The 27,042-nt window shown below is 37.7% G+C and overlaps 1 protein-coding gene across 8 annotated transcripts in view; it reads right to left on the bottom strand.

The window, feature by feature from the left end:
- The window catches only part of KIF6 (kinesin family member 6), a 384,926-nt gene that overhangs the window by 262,562 nt on the left and 95,322 nt on the right, over positions 1–27,042 (bottom strand). For all 8 annotated transcript variants that reach the window (XR_006217625.1, XR_006217624.1, XM_042986270.1 and 5 more), the window contains one exon: positions 17,464–17,593. Coding sequence is in view for 6 of the 8 variants with exons in the window: in XM_042986270.1 (XP_042842204.1) it covers positions 17,464–17,593 (130 nt within the window). In the remaining 2 variants the exon portion in view is untranslated. The remainder of the gene's footprint in view (positions 1–17,463; positions 17,594–27,042) is intronic.

The raw sequence follows: 27,042 nt of genomic DNA on the forward strand, positions 1-27,042 counted from the left end.
CTGAACTGCTGATGAGAAATAGCATGTTAAAGAATGATGTAAACTTCGATGATCAAAATGATATCTATGACAGAACTCAGGTGCTCAAAAAGAAGTATCACCTAAAAATTTCATTCATGGCTCTAGAACTTAGGTCATTAAAGTATAAAAATATGGACTGGAAGAACACAGCAAATTAATGCTAATGGTTGCCTCTGTGAGGGATACAAAGCAAAAAGGCCACAAGAGGACTTCAGTTGTATCTGTAATACCCTATTTATTTAAAATTAGCAGAAGCGGGCTCTTGGGTGGCTCAGTCAGTCAAGCATCCAACTTTGGCTCAGGCCATGATTTCATGGTCCCTGAGTTTGAGCCCCACATCGGGCTCTGTACTGACTGCTCAGAGCATGGAGCCTGCTTCGGATTCTGTGTCTCCCTCTCTCTCTGCCCCTCCTCTGCTTGCTCTCTCTCTCTCTCAAAAATAAACATTAAAAAAATTTTTTGTAATTATCAGAAGCAAATTCTGATACCTAAAAATAAAATTTACCTAACAGTATTCCAAATGACTGTTCACGTGAGTAAGTGTGTGCAGCTCCCCACCCCTGCAAAATGGGATTTAACAAAAGAATTTCCATATGGATGCACACGTATTCAGAGAGGGTAACACACTCGGATGCTATTTTAACCCGAAATTCCTTCTGCAAATCTGAGTTCTTGATATCCACCATTGTTGATTTACACCAACTACCAAAATACACAGATGTCAAAATCTTGGCATTGTGTTGGTGATGATGATGTAGCTAGTGAGTTAAATAGGCTGAAAATGTGACCCATTACTCGTTGCCACAATAACCATACTCAGATCTGGCCAGTGTGTGATTTTGCATGCTGAAGTGGACCAGCAAATAACTGTGCCTGTAAAACCGCAAACTCAAATTTAGAACCTAAGTTGAGGTGTTTCGAAAGTGACTGGAAGTTATTTGCAGAACTTAAACATGGGTTTCACGTCACTGTTATATTCGCCCAACAATAAATCCTACAGTACTGGAACAAAAGTCAAATCGACAATCGATAGAAATAAATAACACAGAGACTCTCCCCGACATCTGTCTTCAGCTTCCAAATGGATCCACTGCAGACACAATAAAATGTGGCCCATTAGCAAATAATGGAAGAGTGTACCGATTTCAAAGGAATGTGAGATTTACATCAAATTAAGTTGTATTTCTGGAGTCTGTAATTAAAATGCAGTAATATGCTGTAGGAGTCCATGCCTACAATTTTGTAACTTCCCATAAATATTTCCTGCATGAAGTAGTAGTTGGTGTCCTCTTAGCTAAAATTTTCTTAAACCTCAGAAAACATTCTTTATGTGTAGCTGTTTAAGTGTGATCGAATGTGCTGGTGTCTGCTCTGTTTATTTAAGGGTGTCTATATGTCTCACAGGCATGCCCCTACATTTGTCCTTTTAAAGGTAAAATCGTATTAAAACATTTCTGAAACTGCCTAAGAACAGATGGCACCATTTAGGCAGATTCATTCAAATTTAAGTGCACATTTTGAACAAATGTGCTCTTGGCACTAGAGACTATGTCTTTGGAAAAATGTTAGTGATGATTAATCATCTGCATGCAGAGAGCTTTCACATTTCATATCAGTCTGTGGATACAGCTCTGTGTTAGGCAGCACAAAGACTAGAAGGAAAATAAGACATGGAACTTGCCCTCAAGAAATTTATAATCTAGCTCAAGAGCTAAAGACAAAACAAGTGAAATGAGAGGGAATGCTGAGAAAAAGGCAAATTTGCAATACAGAAAGGGGTCTGTTCTCAGAACTGAGCATGCTGACCCTCTAGGTAATACCTAAGAATACTAATCATCCCCTCATCCTGGAGGCTCTCTACCCACCCTGCCCCTCCTGGGTTTCTAGAATCTACACTGTCCTGGCACTTTCTCTCTAACTGCTCTGTTTCCTTTTCCTTTACTGGACGCTTTTCTCCCCAGTCCCGAAAACACGCAGGTCCCAAGCTATGGTCATGATATTTCTTCCCCTTGGAAAGGTCTTCGTCGATAGGTCTGATTATCACTGAATAGATACTGTAGTGTAGTTTAAAAGTCACAGATCAACGGTCTTAGAATGTGGTATTGAAACACCCGGTTTCAAGTCCTGGTTCCGTCACTTACTGGTGTTGAAATATTAAGCAAATTGACATAATTTTGGTTCTTGTGTCTTTGTAATCCCTATAATAAGGCTTGCTTTGCTGCAAAGAGCTATACTGAGTGTGGAAGTGGCCCATGAACTGTGAAAGGTCATATAAATGTCCATTCCTGTTGATATTCACTCTATTCAGATGCCTCCCATATCCTTATTTCCAACCACAGTTTCTCTGTGCACTAGATTAGAATGTCTACTGATAACTGCCACTAAAATGCCTTGCCAGCATCTTAAACCTAATGCTCCCCAAAATAAGCTCATCACTTTCCCTCATTCTGTGTCCCACACATGGACGTCCAGTCCATTCCTCTTGAATTTACTTCTACTTCTATCTCCAAATATCCTTGATCTCTCCTCTGGGTCATGACATTCTCTCCTTATTAGTCTCCCCAAATTTACTCGTCTTCTCCAATTGTTCTCCACGTTGTAGAATAATATTTTTAAAAAACATATTTGATTACATCAGTTCTAACTATATTTCTGAATTAAACTATCACATCACTAAGACTAAATATCTCTAGTTCCTTCAAGTGTGTTCCTCAAAATATTTTTTTTAATATGGCAGGCACTCTGACACTCTGAATTGCATATATTCTTTCTAGTGTAGACTAACCACAGCAGAGGACACTGGAATCCAGGCAATCTAAATCTAGAGTTGCCCGTAACTAGCACATGAAGTGTCCTATCATGTTTGCTCCACCCTTTTACCCATGATATGAAATTTGTTTGGGAAACACACACACATACACAAACATTTATTTGATGACTGACCTGTATTTGATTAGTTTTTACCCCAAGTTACAATCACTTGAGATAATTATGGAACTTTTTTCTTTCAATTTTTTGCTATCTACAAATGAAAGTATCCTCATCCAAATAATTTGTAAGAATTAATAAGGCAGAACAACATTCCATGAACACTCCTACTCTCTACTCTGTTAGGAGACAGTTATGGGTATTTTCCAATTGGCTTTAATCCAAGCACTTTCATATACCTTCAATTTCTCTGTATATCCCCAAGGATACTTTTGAGAGACTTTATTAAATAAATTGGATCTATTTGATCTATGAGTTTTTATAACCTTATCAAAAAAGTGAATAGAATTAGTTTAAGATGAATCAATGTTGACTCTTTCCTAATTGCTTACTGATCATTATTTAAGAATGCTTTACCAGATTCTTGTCTTAGGGCTTAGTATCAAAAATATTAACTTGCCATTTTCCAAATATATTTTCTTTCTTGGAAAATAAGAAAGTATATGGCTTTCTTTAATGGGGTAAAAGTCTAAAAACCCAGGATCACTGGTCCCTTATAGATTCATCATAACAAGTTCCATTGGGAAGGTTACATCCTCTAGCAAATGCTTTCCACTTCCTTCTTCCTCCCACCTAGATTCTGAGCTCCTTGAGGCTGTCTTATTCATCATTGTAACCCTAACATAATACAGCATAATAGTGTTCAAAAATACTTGTTTAATTGCTGACCTTATTCATTTCTAGCTTTCTGGAAGCTCTATGGCATGCTCCATAATTTCTAAAAATCTCCATATCATTCCAAGACCACATCTGCAAACTCCTTTTTCCCCCCAAATTCTTTAAGTCCATGGAATTCATTTAAGTCTAAAAATTAGAATTATTTGAAAAAGTAAGATCGACTCAAGTCTCCCTACCCATTGTGCCTGATTCCAGAGATCTCCCACTACCCTCTACATCTTCAACTGCCTTTTCTCTTACCTAGAATGTCCTCTTGCTGGTCAAGTATTGCCTATCATTTCTGACTGGGAAATGTATGTCCTCTTCCTCCTCCAAAATAAACCTACTCAAAATTAAATTACCTCCACGAATTCTCTTGGACGATTCACAAATGGCATTAGCTATTGTGTTCAAAAAGGACATTTAACATTTGTGCGTAGAGTAGAAGATCATTAATATTCAAACTCTGGAAAAATCCAAATGATGGATTTTTTCAAATGGATTTTTAAATGTTTAGCATTTTAAAAATTATGACATAATATGAATAAATTTGCTACAGGGGCAGAGAGGGGTAATGGTGTGATCTATCAGGCCTCAGATGAGTGTTTGGTGGCCAGCCCACTTTGCATGATGTAATTATAAAAGGTACACATTATAAAAGGTGACTCAAAAGTGACCCTGTCAGACAATAGTGACTTCAAACTTTCTATACAAAAGGGGCTTGGAACAGCAACGTGGCTGTGGATGGTACTTGCAACGGCTTTGGCAGAGCACTTTACATAATATAGCATCAAATCAAGAAAACACCACATGCCTACACTGAAGACTGAAATTCCTTCTCCTACAGCCCTCCAAGCCATTTACTGGCACTGGCTGGCCTACCACTCTCAGAAACTATTTCATAAGTTTAAAAATCTCATATTTCACTGCATAAGAATCATTTTCTACAAAGCAGGACATATTCGGAGGCTGACAGAAAATTTTGCAAAGCGATGGTATAGTGGCAAGAATTGGTGAACATCTTCAAAAGGCTGTTCAGTCATCTTCCCTTATGGATTCTGCAGATACACAACAACCAAGCCTGGTGCTCGATGATTTCAGAACACATATTCTTTTGCAGTTGTTGTTATACAGAGTCTTATTGGCAGATCAACAAGGATTCCCTGTGAATTGAAATGTTCACCTTTCTTTTTTTTTTTCATTATTTCACAACAGGGTGTGTGTGGGAGGGGCAGTTATGTGTGTGTGTGTGTGTGTGTGTGTGTGTGTGTGTGTGTGTGTGTGGCTATTTTCGAGATTGAACATTTTGATTTTAGGGCCAAAAATTGATAAGTGAAAAATGGTTTTTGTGTTTACATAATATACTATTACGTTTTGGGTAAATTTTTTTCTTTTAGTCAATCTCATGTTTTCAATCAATTTTAAAGTAACTACACATAATATAGCCCACAATGATTTGAATAATCTCTTTAAATTACATATAACATTTTCTAGGATCCTTTGAATGCTTTGTTATCTCTTGCCATATCTTATAGTCCATTCCTATGTACCAAATTCTTTTTTTCAATGACTCTCCTATTTTGGGGTGAAATATCTCAACAAGAATTTCCACTACACTAGATTAGGTCTGGTGAAGAAAATCTCTTAGACTGAACAGAGTGTATAATGTATACTCTTGAGATTCTTTAAAATAAACCAGCAAAGAACAAAAACAGCACCACAGAAGCCGTAATCCAGATTTCCACTCCAATTCTCCTGGTCTGATAACACTTTCTGACCCGATAGCCTAACTGATTTCTTCCTCTGCTCATTTATTCTATCTGAATTGAAGACTGAAAATAATAACTTCTATGTGTTTTCTGGGCTACCCCAGCCTTCAGGTTAAAACTCACCCTTAAGTGATTCCCTAACCTTCCCACCATTGGCTAAATGATTCCATATCCAATTCCTCCCGTAGCACATGGGTTATCAGGAGGCCCACCACACCCTTGATGTACACCAACCCAGCCTGGAAGTGAGAACTGACCAAACCGAGTGGTGGATCATGTGACACTAAAAACACCTGCCTTGATTCTTCCTGAGGCTGTTTCAGAACACAGTGCTTAGCAGCAAAATATCCCCAATTAGATAACCTTCAATTGGAATTAATAATTCTAAACTCCTTGTTTTTCTTTCTGATTTTTCTCTTTATAAGATACGTGGCTTTTAGAAAAGTAGTCAAAATCATTTTCTCTAGTTGCAGGATTTCTAGGCCCAGCATATTGTCAAGGTAGTTTTGTAAAAGAGAAAAATAGATTAGGTACATCAGTTTTGTGTAAAATTCAAAAGCAAGCTTTGGAGTAACCTGGAATATATAATAAGAATTTTCTAGCAAGTATGATTCACCTTTCTGATATCCTATTATATTTTATTATATATCTCTCCTAACAAGTCTGTGATCAATTTGATGTGGTTTTTTTTTTTTTTTTTTTTTCACATCCTGTAAGATCTACTAGGGTGACTTAATTTTAGGAAAACTAAATGTCAGAATTAGGGATGGCTCTTTTTCTGCTGGATGTCAGAATTCAGAAGATTGCCTCTCTGCGGGTCACTTCTTCAGGATTTGACAAATGAAAGTCAAGTGCATTTATATCAAAAGCTAAGTATGTTAAAATTGGCCCATTTGCAAACTGAGAAGGAATTTTACCCATATCTTCAATCAGTTATGTCCAACTATCATCTCTGTTTATCATCCTTGAACGAGCTATCATCACATAATCACCAAAGTAAAGGTTTGTTCTCTGAACAAGGGAAATTATATGACCCCAAATGTTGCCCCGGCCCCCCCCATTTTTTTTTTTACTTGACTGTGAGAAGAATCATAACAAAATTGATTCTTCAATGGCAACAAGTAACTTATTGCCGTTATCTAGCACATTTTTCACCTTTTACATTGAGTTTAACTTTTTTTTTCTTTTTTCCTTTTAAAATTCAGCCTGGCTTAACAATTTCCACATGCGACCATACACAGAACTGGAACAACAATATTATGGGCTAAAAAGTCTAGTGATCTCATGAATTGACAGCAGCTCAGAGGGTTTGTCTTTAGGGAAAACCTATTCTGAACACATCACACAGCTCAAGATTATAGGTAAGCTGAAAATACCCTTCACTATCCTCTGTACAGACAAGATCAGTACTGAACTCAGAACTCAGATATACTTTCGTATAATTTTATTCTTATGAAAGAAGTTTATCCCATCAGATTGATGGTGATAACTCTCAATGCCACGTTTCAGGTCGGACATCAAGATCAAACAGACAGGAATTCAGGGACAATGTCATTTACGGTAGAGATGCTGAAGGAAGAACTCTAAAAGCACAGAAAGCTACTATTAGAAACATTATTTCTCTCTGCTTTATAGTCCAATCATATTTTTTCCGTATTTTGAAGATTCTGCAGTTCTTTCTATGGCCATGAAGATCTCAGTTGCTGTTACAACTGGCAACACTCCAAATGGCATACCCCAACCTAGTAAAAGTACTTGTTGAAGGTTTTTGGTGGTTTGTAAGACCCCTGTCTCCTCCCTCCTAGCTGGAACCATTATAAGGATTGGATACAAAAGTTAGCTTGCCAGAAAAAAAAAAAAAAAAAAAAACCTATCAGCGAGAAATGCTGTAAGAATAGCTTCTGTGCTTAAAGCTACAGCCAAAATTGACATCCTGCCAGTTTCCCCCTTGTGTATTCCTGACTTGTTAGATAAGCCAAAAGCAATCTGAGTTATTATCTCAGTTTCTTGCAGAAATGTTGTTACTCAGGGGCTAATCCTAGGCCTCTTTCCTCTCTGTTCCATTTCCTCCCTTCTCTCTATTTTTGTTTTCTATACCACAGCAGAGACTCTGAGTCCTAAAAGCAGCATCTTCCCCAGACCCCTTTTAGCTGGCACCCAACTGGGAAGGGGGGGGATGCTCTGGCTTCTCCCCTCCTCACGCCCTCCCATCTCCTGCCAGTGCCTCCACTGGCTGAGACTTGCCTACGGAGTGAAGCAGCTTCCTGGCGCTGCTGATCTCTCTCTCTAAGCAGCACTTTCTCTCCTCACTTTTTGCATCCTTCGTTATTTGTCAGCCACATGTCTCCCTCTTTCCCCCCTCCTCATTCCCTCCTCCCCTTCTTCCTCCTTCTTTTTTGCTTCCAATGGCACTTTCATCTTTACAATGGCTTTCTTTTTCTCTGTCATTTCTTCTCTGGCGTCCTCAAACTTGATTTTCATCTTCTGCTCTTGTAATCCCTTCTATATTTTGGAGCTATTTTTTTTTTTTTTTTAATAAAGACTATATCGAGGTAACATAAGACTGTGAAGAACACTTCCTCTGCCCCCTGATATAATCAGCATTCAAATATGGGTTACTTAGCCACCCCCCACCCCCACCCCCCGTCGCCCTACTCCATATATATGGTAAGTCTTCAGCTGTTTTCTTTCTGACAATTTTATCTCTGAACATATCCGTCTTTTTCCTAAAGAACAGTCTGGGGCGGGGGGTGGGGGGCGTGCAGCATTCAAATCAAGTTTGTGCCCTGAATACTTTTACTTTATATCTGTTATGTTCTTAGCTCAAAGAACATATACATACTTTCCTCATCCCCCCCCCCCCCCCCGCCCCAACAGGCCTGGGATGGTACATTTTAGTCACTAACTCCCTGAACTCCACTCACGACACACCACCTTTCTTGCCACGAGTTGAGACCGCTGACCATAAAAATGACTTGTCTTACAGGTTCCGTCTTTGGATCCATCTTTCATAGTGTAGAATGAGTATCTATCTAATACTACCCCTCCCCCCATACTTCCCTGTGTTCTTAGACCTCATCGCTGTAACTAAAAGATCACTGGATTTGCATTGGAGAATTGTGACCCTTTCTTTAAGGGGAAACTCTATCCTAACTGAGGCTGGAGGATGAATGTGTTGGCTCTCAGCACCCTCCCTCCCCATAACTCAAATTTCAAAATCTTTGGCAGTTTCTCTCATGGTTTGAGGTTATGGCTATTTCCTTGTTTCACTGAAGATGGCTTCTTTTTCCCTCTGTTTTTTATATTTTGTTGCTGTTGTTAGAGCATTTCAGTAACAGGGACTGGAGTAAAAATTTCTTTCTCTATGCTTAATCAGAAATGAGAATTTGAAAGATCAATAGAAACTCTGGAGCTAAATTTTTACAGCCAAAAAAAAAATTGTGTTTCTCTAACCACGGATATAGAATAGGTATAGTTTAACTTTCTAATAATGGCTGTACTATGCCACTTCATTTATTTTAATAAATAAATGTTTTAGATCTCAAAACTCATGGTTCATGCAATACCACTAATCAGGTTAGATGAGAGCAAAATGCAAACCATGATATAACAGAATCACTATTTTTAAGAAGTTACATATTCTTCCTATATCTCATATATAAAATATAAGGAGAGAGAAATGCCTGACATATGTAAGTGCTCAAAATTGAAATTTCCTGGGGCGCCTGGGTGGCTTGGTCGGTTAAGCGTCCGACTTCGGCTCAAGTCATGATCTCACGGTCCGTGAGTTCGAGCCCCGCGTTGGGCTCTGTGCTGACAGCTCAGAGCCTGGAGCCTGTTTCAGATTCTGTGTCTCCCTCTCCCTCTGCTCCTCCCCTGTTCATGCTCTGTCTCTCTGTCTCAAAAAAAATAAATAAACGTTAAAAAAAAAATTTTTTTTTAAATTGAAATTTCCTTCCTTCAGTAGATTAAGAAAAGAGATTAGAATTGTCAACACATCTGCTAAGTATTCTAGCTGCCTACTGAGACCTAATAATAAAAGATACTATTCTTATTGTAATAACAGCAGGGCCAACATGTATTTTGCGTGCTGTGTATTTTGCTCTTCCCAGGCTCAAAAATCTTGGAATAAACTTGTTAATTACATACAATTAATATATCTCTCTTTAAAACAATTTTTTTTTTATTTGGGAAAGAGAGGGGGAGAGAAAGAGAGTACACGAGCATGGGAGAGGGGCAGAGAGAGAGAGAGAGAGAGAGAGAGAATTCTAAGCAGGCTCCACACTCAGTGTGGAGCTTGATGCAGGGCTTGATCCCACGACCCTGGGATCATGACCTGAGCTGAAATCAGGAGTCAGACACTTAACTGACTGAGCCACCCAGGCGCCCCTATTCAGTGTCCTTCTAATCGTCTTCTGGAATAGGATCCTGGAATACTAACTGCTACCCAAATCTTCTGGTTTCCCACACACACCACACAAGATCAAGGCTTAGTGTTGTTAACAAACATAGTCACACAGTAAAGCTGCTCTGTCCTTCCTGTGTTGTCCTTATGCTATTAGGTCACGTGTCCAATGACAGTTGTTCCTACAGGTGGCATAAACCTACCAACTCCACTCATGCCCTGTCTCCCAGCTGTGTTTGCACTTCTACAGGGCCACACTGTCACTCCGTAAGTTTGATAATGTGCAAGTCTAAGAAATTACAAAACACATCAGCACAACTCAGATAAATCTTACTAGGTTTTTTATTTCAAGCAAAGAGTCAGGTAGAAAGAACTAATAGGTTGATAGACTGATTATTTGGAAAGTAACCTCTTCCAAAATGTATGGAGTATCACAAATTTTAAAATGTCAAAGTTGGGGTGCCTGGGTGGCTCATCTGGTTAAATGTCTGATTTCCACTCAGGTCATGATCTCACAGCTCGTGCTTTTGAGCCCTGCGTCGGGCTCTGTGCTGACAGCTCAGAGCCTGGAGCCTGCTTTGGATTCTGTGTCTCCCTCTCTCTGCCCCTCCTCCACTCATGTGCTCGCTCTCTCTCTCTCAAAAATAAACATTTAAAAATTTTTTTAATAAAATAAAATGTCAAAATGTCTGGGATGTACTCTGGAGTCACCAACAGGCACAGTGTACCATAAGGCCACTTTTGATTCTGGGCTTGAGATTGTAGGTCTTCTCTCCAAATCTTCCTCTCCCCAGCAATGTGACCAAATGATTAATTAATGACTGGCCAACTAGTTGCCAGGTGCTGAAAGAACAGAGCTGAATAGGACAATAGTCTTATCTTTAAATAAATAATTGCTAGCCGAAAATTTTAGGGTATTTCCAAATGTCACTTAACTTAGTTCTTACTATAACCCTGGAAAGTAGGTATCATTCTGCCCATCGTACAGGTTAGAAGTGTGGTTCACACTGGGTCAGTGACTCGGCCAAGGACATACACCTCTCAAGGTGGAGCCAGGAGCAGAATAGGAGATCATCTCCAAAGCTCGTGCTCTTCACCTCTGCCTGGCAGGAATGCATAGTGATGGTGAGGAAGCCACAGAGTGGCCATCAACACTGACTGGAAGAACTCACCTGATGGTTCACTCAGGAAAGGAAGACAGGTGGGAAGAAAGCACACCACCCACCAAAAGGACCCTGGACTCTCCCAATGTTGGCACAAAGTGTTCTGTTCTCACCAAAGGTCCCCTTCAACCAGTTTCATAACCAGTGTTATCTACTAGCTAAAGCATATTATTCCTCTTGAACTCGTCAAGGTCAAGAGCTACACTTGGTATCAATCATATGAGAAATTATATTCTAGGTTATCTGGACACTGGATCAGTTTTCCAGGGTTGCCATAACAAAGTATAACAAACCGGGGGGCTTAAATACCAGAAATTTATCATCTCACAGTCCTTAAGGCTAGAAATCCAAAATGAAGGTGTTGGTTCTTCCCTCTGAGGGCTGTGAGGGAGGGATCTGTTCCAAGCCTCTCTCCTTGGCTTATAGATGAACATTTTTGTGTTCATATAGCATTTCCATGTATATGTATCTGTCTCCAAATTTCCTCATTTTATAAGGACACCAGTCATATGGGATTAGGGCTCACCCTTATGACCTCATTTTAACTTGGTGGCTTCTATAAAGACTCTACTTCTTAATTAAGAAGGTCACATTCTGAGGTACTGAGGGGTTAGGACTTCAACCTATGAATGAGGAGGAGGGGGGAAGACACAATTTAACCCATAACAGACATTACTATGAAGTTTTGGTAGAAGACACCCCAGTGTCTTTGGAGAAGACACTATTCTCTTTTCCAAACTGGCTTGTAAAAGAGGCTTGTGTTAGTCTAATGATTTACTCTGAGCAGCACTACAATTCCTTAAAATGAATATTTAAATTGAGCTTTTACCAATGGAAGCTATTTCTAGAGGGAGGATTCAAAATGAACCCTGATTTTGTTAATTCAGGATAGCCTTTTTCAAGATTCAGGTAAAATTCCCATGCCCCAGAAATCTCTGATAAGATCCACCCCAACCTGATGATGACCGTCCCTTTCCATGTGAATGTGTGAATAATGAAGTAGATGCTACTGGGCATCAAATTTCAATTCAAAAAAACAAAACACTTTCTAATATGTAGGATTATTTATCAGTGAGCTATTGCATCTCTAAGCATGGCATCCAAAGCAGAAACCATAAAATAAAAAATTGACTTAGCTATATTAAAGGAAAGAAAGTACAATGAAAAGAAAATCTATAAAATTTTAAAATATTTGCTAAATGCATGACAAAAACAAAAATTTTTATCTTTAATGTTCATTCATTCAATAATTATTTACTGAGCACTTACTATATGTCAGGCTTTGTTTCTAGGTATGACAGATATGAACAAGACCAAGTCCCAGCCCTCATGCACTCAACAAATCAACCGGACCTACCCTAACACTGCTGGAGAAAAACAATTAGAAGACATAAACAAAAACAGAAATGCAAATGGTAAATAAATTACAACAATTTTTTTGCCTCCCAAATTAGCAGAACTTTCAAATTTTGTGGTACTGAATATGTGCAGGGTGCAGAATATGGATGTGCTCAAAAACTTCTCTGTGAGTGGGTTTCAATCAGCATGTTAATGAAAAACCAAACTGCCTTCAGGTTTAGCCAAAGCACATTTAAAATGCTAAAATGGCAAATGATGTATCCAGTAAAAGACTGGTATCCAAAATATATAAAGAATTGATACAACTCAACACTGCAAAGAAGATATCCAGATTGGCCAACAGACACATGAAAAGATGCCCAACGTCACTCCTCATCAGGGAAATACAAATCAAAAACCACAATGAAGATACCACCTTACACCTGTCAGAATAGTTAAAATCAACAACACAAGAAACAACAGGTATTGGCAAGGATGTGGAGAAAGGGGAACCCTCTCGCACTGCTGGTGGGAATGCAAACTGGTGCAGCCACTGTGGAAAACAGTACAGGGGTTCCTCAAAAAGTTAAAAATAGAATTACAATATCAACCAGTAATTGTACTACTGGGTATTTACCCCCAAATACAAAAACACTAATTCAAAGGGATAAGACATGCACCCCTATGTTTACTGCAGCATTATTTACATTAGTCAAACCTATGGTGAGATCTCAAAAGTCCACTGACTGAGGAATGGATGAAGATGTGGTATATACACACAATGGAATATTACTCAGCCTTAAAAGAGGATGAAATCTTGCCATCTGCAATGACATGGATGGAACTTAGAGTGTATTATGCTAAGTGAAATAAGTTAGTCAGATAAAGACAAATACCATACGATCGCATTCAAATGTGAAATTTAAGAAACAAAACAAATGAGCAAAGGGGAAAAAAAAAAAGAGAGAGACAAACCAAGAAACAAACTCTTAACTATAGAGAAGAATTTGATGGTTACCAGAGGGGAGGTGAGTGTGGTGATGGATGAAACAGGTGATGGGGATTAAGGAGTGCACTTGTCACTATCAGCACTGGGTGATGTATGGAGGTGTTGAATCACTTATATTGTACACCTGAAACTAATATAACACTGTGGTAACTATAATGGAATCAAAATTTAATTTAACTTAATTTAATTTAACTTAATTTAATTTAATTTAACTTAATTTAATTTAAAAAATTTAGATTTGTAGGTTTTGCATTCATTAAGCATTTCTGCAGGTGCTTACTGTGGGCCAGGCACTGGTCAAGGTGCTAGGGACCCCAAGATGAAGAAAATCCAGTAAGATCCTGGCCCTGAAAGAGCTTACTCTAGACAGAGAGACAAATGTAATTTTTTAAAATACCATTTCGTACATGTTCTAACCAAAAGGAATAAAATGAAATGCTAAAATGCATATTCCTGGGCTCCACCACAGAGGTTCTGAATCCATCGATCAGAAGTGGGATCCAGGAAACTGTCTCTTTACTATCACAGGATATTCTAATGCAAGATACCCTCAGGCCACACTTGGGCACAGAGTGTTCTAGACCATGGGTGGGTCTAAGCAAAGGGTCCCAGCAACAGGACACTGCAGGGCCTCACAGTCGAATGCAGAATGTCTTGGTCAATTAGATTTGATTAACTGAGAGACACATTTCAATGATAAGACAGAGAAGTATCAAGTCATGTTTGCTACCGGTGGGCTTTGACCCTGGGTCACACACAGTTGAGCTCTTACAATTTATTCTCTTTGGCACAGCAATTCAACTGTTTTAAAAAACTTACCCTAAGGACATAATCAGGTTTTATTCAAAGCATTAGTAGGATCACAGAAATTATTGAAGATTTCTGAATGAATAAGAAGAGGATGAAACTACTCTTATTTTCCTCAGAATGCTGGCTCTGGGTAGAAAACACTAAAAGGAAGAGAGCTCCACTTTGTGTCCCACATATTCAGACTGTTTTGCAAATGTTTTCTGGTTACCATGGCAACTTCTGGACAGCTCTATGTAAATGGGAAATTGGGGACCTCATTTTTTAAAAAACGATTAGTATGTTCTTTTTATCCTGGTTAGCTCGTTCTGTGCTGACAAATTACATTCTGACAGCTAGGCTGTAATCTAAAACATACTTTATTAGAGGCTCTAAATAATAAAGTATTTCCAGGGATTGATAGTTAGTCTTCATTTATACTCTGATGTATTTATTTGCTTTCAATGAATTCAAGAGATAAACTGAAGTGCTAAATACTTACTATACTTCTTAAGTAACTCAGAAATATATCCTCCCTTGAAAAATTTGACATGTTACTGACATGATTATTGTAATCGTGAAATGTAATATACAGAAAGAGCACAAGCTTCTGAATCAGTCATCTCGCAGCTGAACCCTGGCTCTGCCACTTGTTAGTTATGCGGCTTTGGGCAAGTAGTTCAACTCTTTGAGCCTCAGTTTCCATTTATAAAATAAGAATCAAAAATAATATCGAGAGAGAGAGAGAGAGAGAGGTGCATAGAAAATCTCTGCAACAATGCCAAGATATTCAGAAATTAAGAACTACATAAAACTTTCTTTTACTGGAAATAATAATTCCAGGGTTCTCAAATCCGTGTTTCATGTCGTACATAAATTCAACTTATATAAGTTAGTCTACTGAAAAGCAATCACACAGAACTGGTAAAAAACAACAAAAGTAAGGGCCCAGAACAATAACAGATACCAGCAACATGCGTTGGTACATTCTGGAGAGTAGAAATGGGGCAGAGAAAAAAGTCACTTGATAGGGATTTTCTCAGACTAGTTATCCCTGCCAGCTTAATATCTTCACCTACTTTACCTCTGTTATCAGAGACAAGGTAAAACACAGAACTCTGGGAGCATGGTTTAAAAAGGAAAGTGCCAAGATTATGCAATGGGGAAAAGACAGTCTCTTCTTCAATAAATGGTACTGGGAAAACTGGACAGTACACGCAAAAGGACAAAACTGGACACCTTTCTTACACCATACACAAAAATAAACTCAAAAAGGATTACAGACCTAAATGTGAGACCTGAAACCATAAAACTCCTAAAAGAAAACACAGGCAGTAATCTCTTGGACATTGCCCTTAGCAACATATTTATGGATATGTCTTCTCTGGCCAGAGAAACAAAAGCAAAAATAAACTATTGGGACTACACCAAAATAAAAAAGCTTTTGCACAGCAAAAGAAACCATCAACAAAACAAAAAGGCAATCTAGTGAATGGGAGAAGATATTTGTAAATGATAAATCTAAAATATATAAAAACTTATACAAGTCAACACCAAAAAACCCAAATAATCTGATTAAAAAATAAGCAGACAACCTGAACAGACATATTTTTAAGTAAGACATCCAGATGGCCAATAGACACATGAAAAAATGCTCAACATCACTAATCACCAGGGAAATGGAAATGAAAATCACAATGAGATATCAACTCATACTAGTCAGAAAAGCTAGTATTAAAAAGACAAGAAATAACAAGTGTTAGCAAGGATATGGGGAAAAGGGAACCTTCATGCACTATTGGTGGGAACATAAATTGGTGCAGCCACTGTGAAAAACAATATGGAGGTTCCTTGAAAAATTCTAAACAGGATTACCGTATGATCCAGTAAGTCCACTACTAAGTATTTCCCTAAAGAACATGAAAACACTAATTCAAAAAGATATATGTTTCTTGCAGCATTATTTATAACAGCCAAGGTATGGAAGCAACCCAAATGTCCACCCGAAGATGAATGGATGAAGAAGACGTGGTATACACAAGCAATGGAATATCACTCAAGTCATTAAAAAGAATGAGATTTTGCCACTTGCGACAACATGGATGGACCTAGAGGGGATCATGCTAAGCGAAATAAGTCAGACAGAGAAAGACAAATACTATGTGATCTCACTTATATGTGGAAAATGAAACACAAAACAAACAAAACCAGACTCTTAAATACGGACAACAAACTAGTGGTTGCCAGAGAGGACACAGATGGAGAATGGACAATGTAGATAGAGGGGATTAAGAGGCATAAACTTAGAGTTATAAAATAAGTAAGTGATGGAGATGGAAAGTACAGCATAGAGAATAGCACTGTGGTAACATTGCTTGGTGACAATGGTGACTATACTTATGGAGGCAAGCCCTGAATATTGTATAGACTTGGCAAATCACTGTGTTGTACGCCTGAAACTAATATAACACTGGATGTTACTTATACTTCAGTTAAAAACAAAACCAAAAACAGAAGTGCCCGTGATAGCAGCAAGCTGTTCATTTGGGGAACTGTTCCCACACCACTACGGCCACTCCATTCCTTTACTGCAGCGTCGCTGAATGACAGCTTTGCGACTCTCTGTCTCCGGTCAGTAACTGGTTAAGGTCAGGGCCTTTGACCAAGCATAGTCAGTCCTGGCTCCTGCCTAGGGGTCCCAGGTGAAATACAGACACCCATTTGTACAGGTGCAAATGTGAGATCAACAATAAATAAGTTTTAGTGTCAATATATCCAAAATATTGCACTGAGGCTTACACTACACACCATGGCAGTGTTTGTGACACTGCCAACAAGAGCTGTAAATACACAGAGCACTTCTCATGTCCGGTGGATTGTTCTAAATGCCTTATAAGTAACAATTCCCTAAATACATGGATATGAAAACAATACACCGACACATGGATGATCTGAGGTTAGGAATAATGAACTGTGTATTTTTAAATTTCAAAAATGATGCAAAAATTCCTATAATTAAAATATTTCATGAGTTTTCATCGATTATCTGCAAACTAATTTGCATCAGATTGAAAACATAAAAGTTAAAAAAGCCGAGATTTCAGTTGCTGCCCATTAACTACCTGAATGACCTTAGGAAAGTCTCTTCAATTCTCTGAATCTAAGTTTTCTTTCTCTCTTTTCTTTTTTTGAATCTGGTCTTTTTTTTTTTTTTTTAATCTATACCATGAGATTTGGATGAGATTATTTTTAAGGTCATTACTGCCCCTAAAATTCTATTGTATCTTATAATATGGAAAAAGCAGCTCACGGAGGAGAGTCCATTACCTCTGCAATCATTCTGTTGGTGTCTCCTAAGAAAAGCAGATTCAGAGCTTCCTCCTCTGTGGCTGCCTGATGGAGAGACAGGTTTTTCAGGTGAATATTCTGGTCAGGGTCCTCAAACACTGTCACTTTCCTAGGGAAATGGGAGGCAACAAAAACAAGATACTTTGAGAATCAAAAGAACGTTTGGTCTTCTTATGGGTTTATTTTTAAAAAGCTGTATAGTACTACGTCTTGAACTTACAAAATCAAACGATACACAAGACACGAGGCAGTACTGGATCCGCATCAAACACTGACATTCCCTTGACAGTGCTATTAAATAGTTCGGGGGCTGAAAAGTATATCACAAGCTCCTGATTTAAAGCCATCTGTCTTTGCAATCATCAGATCACTAAATCATACGTATTTTTACTAAATTAAAAATGCAAATAGATAACCTTCTACCTATATATCAGTAAAGTTGGCCCTATTATTTTTTCTATGTCATAATTCAGTTTCTTACATAGGGAATGCACTAATTCTTCTTCTCCTAATTTTTCCCCTTTGTTCAATTTTATATCACTTTCAATTTACATGACCTTTCAAACTGGTTAGCTCATCAATTTAAACACGATGGAGACTGATGGAGACTGAAGTGTCTGTCATCCCTCCAGGAGTTATTACCTTGTCTAGTTTTCTTATCAAGGTGAGTTTTAAAATTCTCAAGAAGTCTTATAATAGTTTTAGTTTGTCATTATTTTCATGTCCATCAAATGTGTTTCTTGATCCTTTTTTTTTTTTTTTAAACAACACACCTTTTCATTCCATTACATCCTTACAGTCAAAGCTTTAGGTCTGGAATTACATTCATCTATTACAACTGCCTTCATGGGATGCCAACACCATTTCCTCCCCAAGTGAATCTTAACCCTGTTTCCAGAGTTGGCTTATCAATACTCTCCTTGGAGTCCTTTTAGGACTTTCTGCAACTGAATGCAATGTGAACTCCTTATACTCTGCTTCAAAGGCCTACAGATTCAAGCAATAAAATTACTAGAGAGATTTCCCTTCTGCCTCTTGAATTTTGCCTTCTTGAATTTTTTTCAAGAATTGTTAAGTAAAGAAAATCTTATAATTCACAAGAATTGCCAAAAAGTATCTCTGCATATCTGCACTTGTTTAAGGCATTTGGAATTGAAGGTAGTAAGTAAAGGCTGGCATCATCTAGCGTTACTGGTGATGTGTTTTTACTTGGACATGTGTCACTTGCCTATTTATAATAACATATTTAGAATACCTTAAAAATGAAGATTTTGCAAATATCATAATTTTTCATCCTTCCCTTTTGGGAAGGAGGTTATCTGGGCTTTCATATGTAATTTGTGGGTACTTAAAATACTAATGGCCGGAAGAAAATGTAACTCTACCAGCACATCTGTGACCAATATGTCACGAATAATGTACTGTGTTGCCAAGTTTTGGACTCCTTTTTGTCTCCTTCAACAATACCAACTAAGATGGAAAAAGATCTTTTCCCTTAATGAAAACAAGTGTTATTTTATTTCTTTTTCAACAAGACTCATAAGTGAGCTTATTAAAAATGCTTAAGAGTTCAAAAATGCTTGGAAAACATGAAGGCATTTTTAAGTGAAATGGATGAATTCTATCTCTTTTTAGGAACCCTCTTTATTCCTTAAACTTCATAGCCACCCTGATCTTCTAGGGTGCTTGAGAAGATTTAGCTAAAGTCAATCACAAGGGACACAGAAGTCAGAATTCTTCCTGAAGCCAAAGATTCTGGGGCCTCAGGGTGCAAGAAATTAAGTAACATTGGAAGGAAGATAAAAACGTGAAACAAGTGACGAGATGGTACATTAAAAGTGAAAATCGAAGAGAGTTCTTTGTCAACATGAAGATAAAAACAAATCCCCCGACTCTGAGGCACAGTCATCTGTGATACACACTGAAGGGCCAAGCCAGATACAGCACGACCTTGTGCACGTGCAGAAAAGGGAGAGGGACGAAGAGCAGGAACTTATTCAAAGAGGAGGACGCGCACACTCACTGGGCACCAAAAGCATGCCGGGCGCCCACATTGTTTCACTTAACCCAGTTGTTCTTACCCTGACCGCACATAGGAACAACCTGTAGAACTAAAAGAAAACAGCAAATGCTGGTGCCAGGTCCCATCCTAAAAGGTTTTGATTTCAGTGTGCTGGGGGCCCGGTCTGGGTATCGGAGTTCGTAAAAGCTCCAGGTGATTCCAGTGTGTGGTCAAGGCGGAAAGCCATTGACTTCATCTTGAATAATCCTACAAGGTAGATATATGGGGTGGGGATTTCTGGTTTCTTTATCTCTACTTCCCACCCAGTTCCACCCGGTGCCCAAAGGGGAAAGTTACTCATTTTACTGGTTGCAGCTGAAGTTCTTCTTGCGCTACATCTACTAACAGGCAAGGTCACTGTGAATTTTAAAAAGCTAGTCTTTTCATGGGAAGTTTCTTGCCCACCTCCCTGACCTCCCATGCTGCTGATGGGTAAGCTAAGCCACTCATCAGCCACAACAATAACTTAACTGGGGATTATTATCTACCTAAACTCCCATCCCATAGGCCTTACAACATTGCCAAATCAAAAAACCCAAGTGCTGGTAGGGACTCAACATACATACATCTCTCACCATTACTTCACTAGAATAAGAAATGCAGAAAACAAGCAAGGTTGGAATTCTGAAAGTGTTCATTTGTCAGCCAGCCTAAATGGGTCACTGATTTGGGATTGTATTTACACAGAATAGAAGCATAAGACAGGAAGTGCTTGTGAAATGTCATCAGAGGGATTTGGCTAAGCTACTTTTTTCTTCTAAATCATTCAGAGCCTTTGATCTCCAGCGTGGCTACTTCAGAATTATCACACTTCCATATTTACTTCCAGGTGCTTGCCCGGCTTTGTCACTTTGATCAAAATGGCAATTTGCACGTGCCCCCGGTTTTTCTGTATAGAACTGTCAGCTGTCTTTTGTGACCCATCACTATGCATCTCTCTCATGCTTTTCTGATACTATGTTTTCCTCACAACTCTCTGATTTCTTGCCCAGGGAGATTTTGAACAGTAAATAAAATAGCAGGTTGGTGTCCAATTTAGTTTGGCTTCTTTCATGGTTGTCTCTCGACTTAGGGCTCATCTGTGGCCACCCTATAAAAGGCTCTATCTCTGGCATCCTTCTGGAATCTTCTGCGGTGCAACTTGCTCTCTCCAGTCAGGATCTCCTTTGCCAGTTCTTCTCCTCAGATTCTTTCCCGGTTTCTGCCCAATCCCTCGGGCATGAGGCTTTGTATTTTCCTTCATAGCCCTGCCTGCCCTCACTGAAAATCCCTTTTGCACTCAGTCTGACAGGCAATGCGTCCACTCAGCCCCACCCATTCTCATGCCTTTGCTCACAGAAGCCCAGCCTGAGCCATGCCCTGGGAACTAACTCCTGCCTAGGTGGACTAATCAGGGAGTGAGAATGTTTTAGACTTTGCTGCTGGTAGAATGCGTTTTCAAAGCTGGAGGAAATAAGAACCATTAGCAAAAGTTTCTCATCAAGTTGCTTCCTTGCTCGGCCTTTTTTCTCTCTCTCTCTCTCACAAATCAATAGCTATTCCCTGAATCCTTAGTCTGCCACTCAATTCTGACTATAATTTTCATGGGCCTGAAAGAGGGCTTTATTAGAGTTTCTTAAATAAACATCCTAATTCCAAGATGGAAACCCCCCAAACTATTTATTTGATTCTTTTTGAAAGGGCCTGTGAATAGTTTTCCCTACAAAATGTTTCTAAAATGTTTAGATTTCAAGCAAAAAGTTACTGATAGCCTTAACTTGGACACCTAAGTGGAAAAGTTCTGCTAAGTATACTCGGCCTGCTTAATGATGGGGAAGAAGCAGGCTTTGTGTTTTCTCTGTAAACAGAGAATCTTTTCCATTTGGCTAAGTAGTTGGAATTTGTAGGCTTTTTCTAACTGGTTGGAAGACAGAGGAAGAGCAATAGCCAAGCTCTTGTTCTCAATAATGGGAGCCATCAATGAAAGAACCGTCCCCTCTCCACACCCTACCTCCACAACATTCCAATACCACCAACTTGCTGAACAGGAACTTTCCAGGACTTACTGCAATGAATCTGGCTTCTCATTTTCACTTTGCAAACAAGTGTTGCCATGGTGATTTCTATGTTTTCCTACTTGCAAATCCACCATGTGATTGTGCAGGCCATGCACTGTACGATGGTAACGTGTTCAAGAGGGTGCAGTTCACATCATGAGTTTATGTATTTATCATGAAAAATGTCTGTCAGAGGGCAATGAAGCATCTTCGAACAAAATTAGCATATTATAACAATTTTCCAACAGATGGCAGGGGTGCCTTTTACTAATTCACATGAAGATGCTATCCCGAAAAGAAGCAGCCCTGTCTAGTTAGTGACCTTAACTTAGAGAAACGTCGATAGCAGGCAGGCCTCATGAAAATGGAAGGGGATCCAGTCAGGGTCTTCTAAATAAATGGATATGTTTCACATGTTATAAACATAGTTATACTGTTCATTTTAATGAAGAGACTACTCTCTAGTTCAGTGGTTTTCAACCTCCCTTTTCCCCCCACCCCAATACACATTCTCAGAAGCTCTTTATGGTAAAGATTTGAGAAAAACAGAAGATGCACATTTTTAGGAAACATATGTAAGGGGAGTGGTCCTTCCTGCATTTAAACAATTTTAAATTGATTGATTATAAATCTAAAAGATTTCATCTGTTATAAAATAGTTGCTACATAAAATAGTTGAAACATATCCCTGGAGAAAGTTTCAGAAACATTCAATTCATTTTTGCATAAGTCTTAACCTAGGCAGAGTGGGCTAAAAGTAATTGATATTTCTTATATTTAATCATTATTAAGACATTTTGAAAATTTTTTCTAGGAGCTTGAAAAATATATCTTTTCTTTATAGTTTTATCTAACATTATATTTTTTTACTGATAATGAAGAATATAGCCAATCACATGACATTTTAGAAATTAAGTTATTTTAATTCTACCTACTAAAAATACCAGGTTCTCTAGCAAATATTTAAGGAAGAAATTATACCAATTTTCTACAATCTCTTTCAGAGGACAGAAGCAGAAGAAATATTTCCTACCTCATTTTATGAGGTCAGCATTACCTAATAACAAAAATATACAAAAACATTGCAAGAAAACTATAGACTAATATCTCTCATAAACACAGATGCAAAAATCCTCAACAAAATTTTAGCAAATCAAATCCAACAAAGTGTAAAAAGAATTATATGCCACAACCAAGTGGCATATATCCCAAGTATGTATGGTCAGTTCAACATTCAAAAGTCAATTCATGTAATCCATTATATAAAGGCTAAAAACAAAAAACCACATGATCATATCAACAGGACAGAAAAAGTGACAAAATCCAACACCTATTTACTATAAAAACTCTCAATAAACAAGTAATAGAGGGGAACCGTCTCAACTAATAAAGACTACTTCCCCAAACCTACAGCTAACATCATAATTAATGGTGAGAAAGTCAAGGCATTTCCACTAAGATCAGATACAAGGCAAAGGTGTCCCTCTTACCACTGCTTTTCAATATTGTACTGGAAATCCTTGTGAATGCAATAATGCAAGAAAAGGGAATAAAAGGTAAACAGATTGGGAAGAAAGACCTAAAGCTATTTCTGTTCACAGATGACATGATCATCTATGTAGAATAGTGAAAGAATTGACAAAACAACTCCTAAACTAATAAGGTTAATATACAAAAGTCAGTTCCTTTATTATACACCAGAAATGAATAAAGAGAATTTGAAATTGAAAATACAATACCATTTACATTTAGCATCTAAAAAAAATACTTAAGTACAAATCTAAAATAATGCACTCAAGATCTATATGAGGAAAACTACAAAACTTTGATGAAAAAAACCAAAGAACTAAATAAAAGAAGAGGTATTCCATGTTCATGGATAGGAAGACTCAATATTGTCCAGATGTCAGTTCTTCCCAAATATTCTATAGATTCAGTGCAATCCCAATAAAATCCTAGTTGTTTGTGGATATCAAAAAGGTAATTCTACAGTTTATATGGAGACACAAAGGACGCCAGATAGCAAAAATAATATTGAAGGAAAACAAAGTTGGATGACCAATATTACCTGATTTCAAGATTTACTATAAAGCTACAGTAATCAGGACAGTGTGATATTGGTAAAAGCAAAGACAAACAGATAAATGGAACAAAATAGAGAGCCCAGAAATAGACCCACATGGATATAGTAAGTTGATGTTTGGCAAAGGAGGAAAGACAATACCATGGAGCAAAAATAGTCTCTTTAACAAATGGTGCTGCAACAATTGGACATCCACATCTAAGAAAACAAAAACGAAACTAGACACAGACTTTACACCCTTCACAAAAGTAAACTCCAAATGGTTCGTGTACTTAAATGTAACATACAAAACTATAAAACTCCTAAAAAATAACATAGGAGAAAACCTAGATGACCTTCGGTATGGTGATTTTTTTTTTTATATGCAACACCAAAGGCATGATTCATGAAGGAAATAATTGATAAATTGGACTTCATTAAAATTGAAAACTTCTACACTACAAAAGATAATGTCTGAAAAAGAACTGTTATCCAAAATATACAAAGTACTTTGAAAACTCAGCAATAAGCAAACAGAAAATCTAATTCAAAAATGGGCCAAAGACCTTAACAGATGCCTTCTCCAATAAGATATACAGATGGAAAATAAGGCATATGAAATCATGATCCACATCTTATTTCATCAAAGAAACACAGATTAAAATGAGATACCACTACACACCTAACAGAATGGCCCAAATCTAGAACATTAATAACATCAAATGCTGGCCCTTATCAGTAATGTGCAGTGATCTCATTCACTGCTAGTGGGGACGCAGAATGGTACAGTCACTTTGGAAGACACTTTGGCTATTTCTTATAAAATTAAACATGCTCTTACCATATGCATCATGACCGCCAATCCAGCAATCATGTTCCTTGGTATTTACTCCAAAGGGATGAAAACTTATGTTCACACAAAAACCTGCACATGGATGTTTGTAGCAGCTTTATTCATAACTGTCAAAACTTGGAAGCCACCAAAATGTCCTTTAGTAGATGAAGGGATAAATCAATTTTGGTACATCCAGACAATGGAATATAATTAAGCACTGAAAAGAAATGAGCCATCATGTCATGAAAACACATGGAGGCACCTTAAATACATATTACTAAGTAAGGAATCAGTAAGAAAAGGCTACATTCTGTATGATTCCAACTATATGACATTTTGGCAAAGGCAAAACTATGGAGACAGTAAAAAGGTCATTGGTTGCCAGGGGTAAGAGGTAGCAGGGGAAGGATAACTAGTCAGAGCACAGAGGATTTTTAGTGCAGTGACAATGCTCTGTATGTTATTATCATAATGGATATATGCCATTATACATTTGTCCAAACTCTCAGAACATACAATACCAAGAGTGGAACCTAAGGTAAACTATGGACTTTGGGTGATTTTGATGTGTCCATTTAAGTTCATTCTTTGTAACAAATATATCATGCTGGTGAGTGGTGGGGAAGGCGATGCATGTGTAAAGGCAGAGGTGTATGGAAATTTTCTGTGCCTTCTTCTCAATTTTGTTGTAAACTTGAAACTGCTTTTAAAAATTAAGTCTTTAAGAAAAAAAAACTTGGTTTTAACTTTTTAAAAGAGACACGTGGTATACTAACAAATGAAATGCTTTATCAGAAAAAGAATAAGTCCAAATTCAAAGCTGCAAAGTATTGTGAGTGAATGTTGTGATGAATGCTTTCTATCCATATCAATGTCTTTTATTTCAGCTGGTACATATCCTCTCCTAAATCCTATTATTACTGTTTCTAATTTACCCATGTTGTTAAATTGTAACATTATTAGATTTGAACTCCTATCCATTTGATTTCCCAAAGAACCTAACCAACACCCTAATGTTATTCTACTTCCATAGGTCTGCCATTTCTGAGATGCCAACACCTGTACATGACTCAGTCCCTGTCTGAAAATGAGCAAGGATTAAGTCATTTAATGTAATCTAATACTGTGCTCGTGCTTTCAAATGCTATGAAAACAAATATCATCAAAAGAACTCGAGACAGAGAACTGGAAGCTGTTGGCCACTGATGTGGAGAAGGAAGACCAAAATAAGAATTACCCATGATAGGCAAAGGCAGAATCATGCCAGCTACAATTACTGTGTGGGAGAACCAACACTCTGCTCACAGATGGTTATATGCATTTATTTATTGGTTACTGTCATTTAACTATTTCACTAAGATTTAGTATATACATGAAACATTCTTTCATTTCTATTTTTTTTCCAAAATTGTATCCAAATATGATAAATTTTTAGACTGTTAATAACTTGATAAGGTCACTTTTCTGTATTTTATTAAACTAACCAAACTCTCCTCACCCCCAAACAATATCACTGTGCAACCACCAATAAACCAATGGCCCCCAAATCTAATGTACATAACCAGGGTTTACTGTGCTTTATTGCTTATAGGCAATCATCATTTGCACAATTGTACAAAAGATAATATCTTACGCGTCAAATACTATGCTTGCTATTCTCCTTCTTACACCAGTACCCTTTGCTAATTTCCAATTATATTCAGTCATATATATCATGTTCCTTCTGGTGCTCCAGACTCAAATAACTCATCACTTAATAAATGTCTTCTTTGACCTAATTCCGTATAGTTACTGTAGAGCCACACACGAAAAAATGTGTCTTTTTCAGAGCTACCAACTTTTTTCTGTTTCCAAAGAAGATATTTCTCCTCTCATTTTCCCTAATACTTGCTTTCTCATTCAGATTGCATGGTTGTATCATCAAAATTATGTGGTCAAGTTGTCCACATGTGGGTAAATTATAGGAGTAAATGGATTTAGAGGCCATGGATTTCTAATTTTGGAAAACCATAGCACTTCCTCTGTCAGGTAAACAGCTTTATACACCTCTAAGATTATGCTATTGCATTTGACCAGTTCTGAGTTTATTTATCGTTATTTATTTTCATTTTAACATAAAGTTCATTATTTTTCCAACTATAAAAGTTATACATGCTTCTGTAAAAATGTTTGAAAATTCTAAAAAGTAGAGTTTTAAAAGACAAAAACAGAGTCCCATCACAAGGATAATGATAATACATTGATGTATTTCTTTAAAGCTATTTTCTTATGCATATGTTGCAGATTTGTGGTATAAGTGCACACATATTATATCCTTTAATATTAAGAATATATTTTCCTCTATTTTTTAGGATGCAGGTACAGAGAAAGAAATAAGGGATCCACATGAATTTTTTTTTTCTTCCAGGTAACTAATTGCAACTCACATTGCAGGCTGACTATATGGGATCTGTCCTCCCCTTCTGTGTAAATATTAAGCTCTGATTTGTGTTCAGGGAATTATTTTAAAATTTCCCAGACTCCCTTGCAACTACAACTGGCCATGTAACATAATTCTGGTCAG

Source organism: Panthera tigris, chromosome B2, assembly GCF_018350195.1.
Source record: "Panthera tigris isolate Pti1 chromosome B2, P.tigris_Pti1_mat1.1, whole genome shotgun sequence".
Classification (NCBI taxonomy): domain Eukaryota; kingdom Metazoa; phylum Chordata; class Mammalia; order Carnivora; family Felidae; genus Panthera; species Panthera tigris.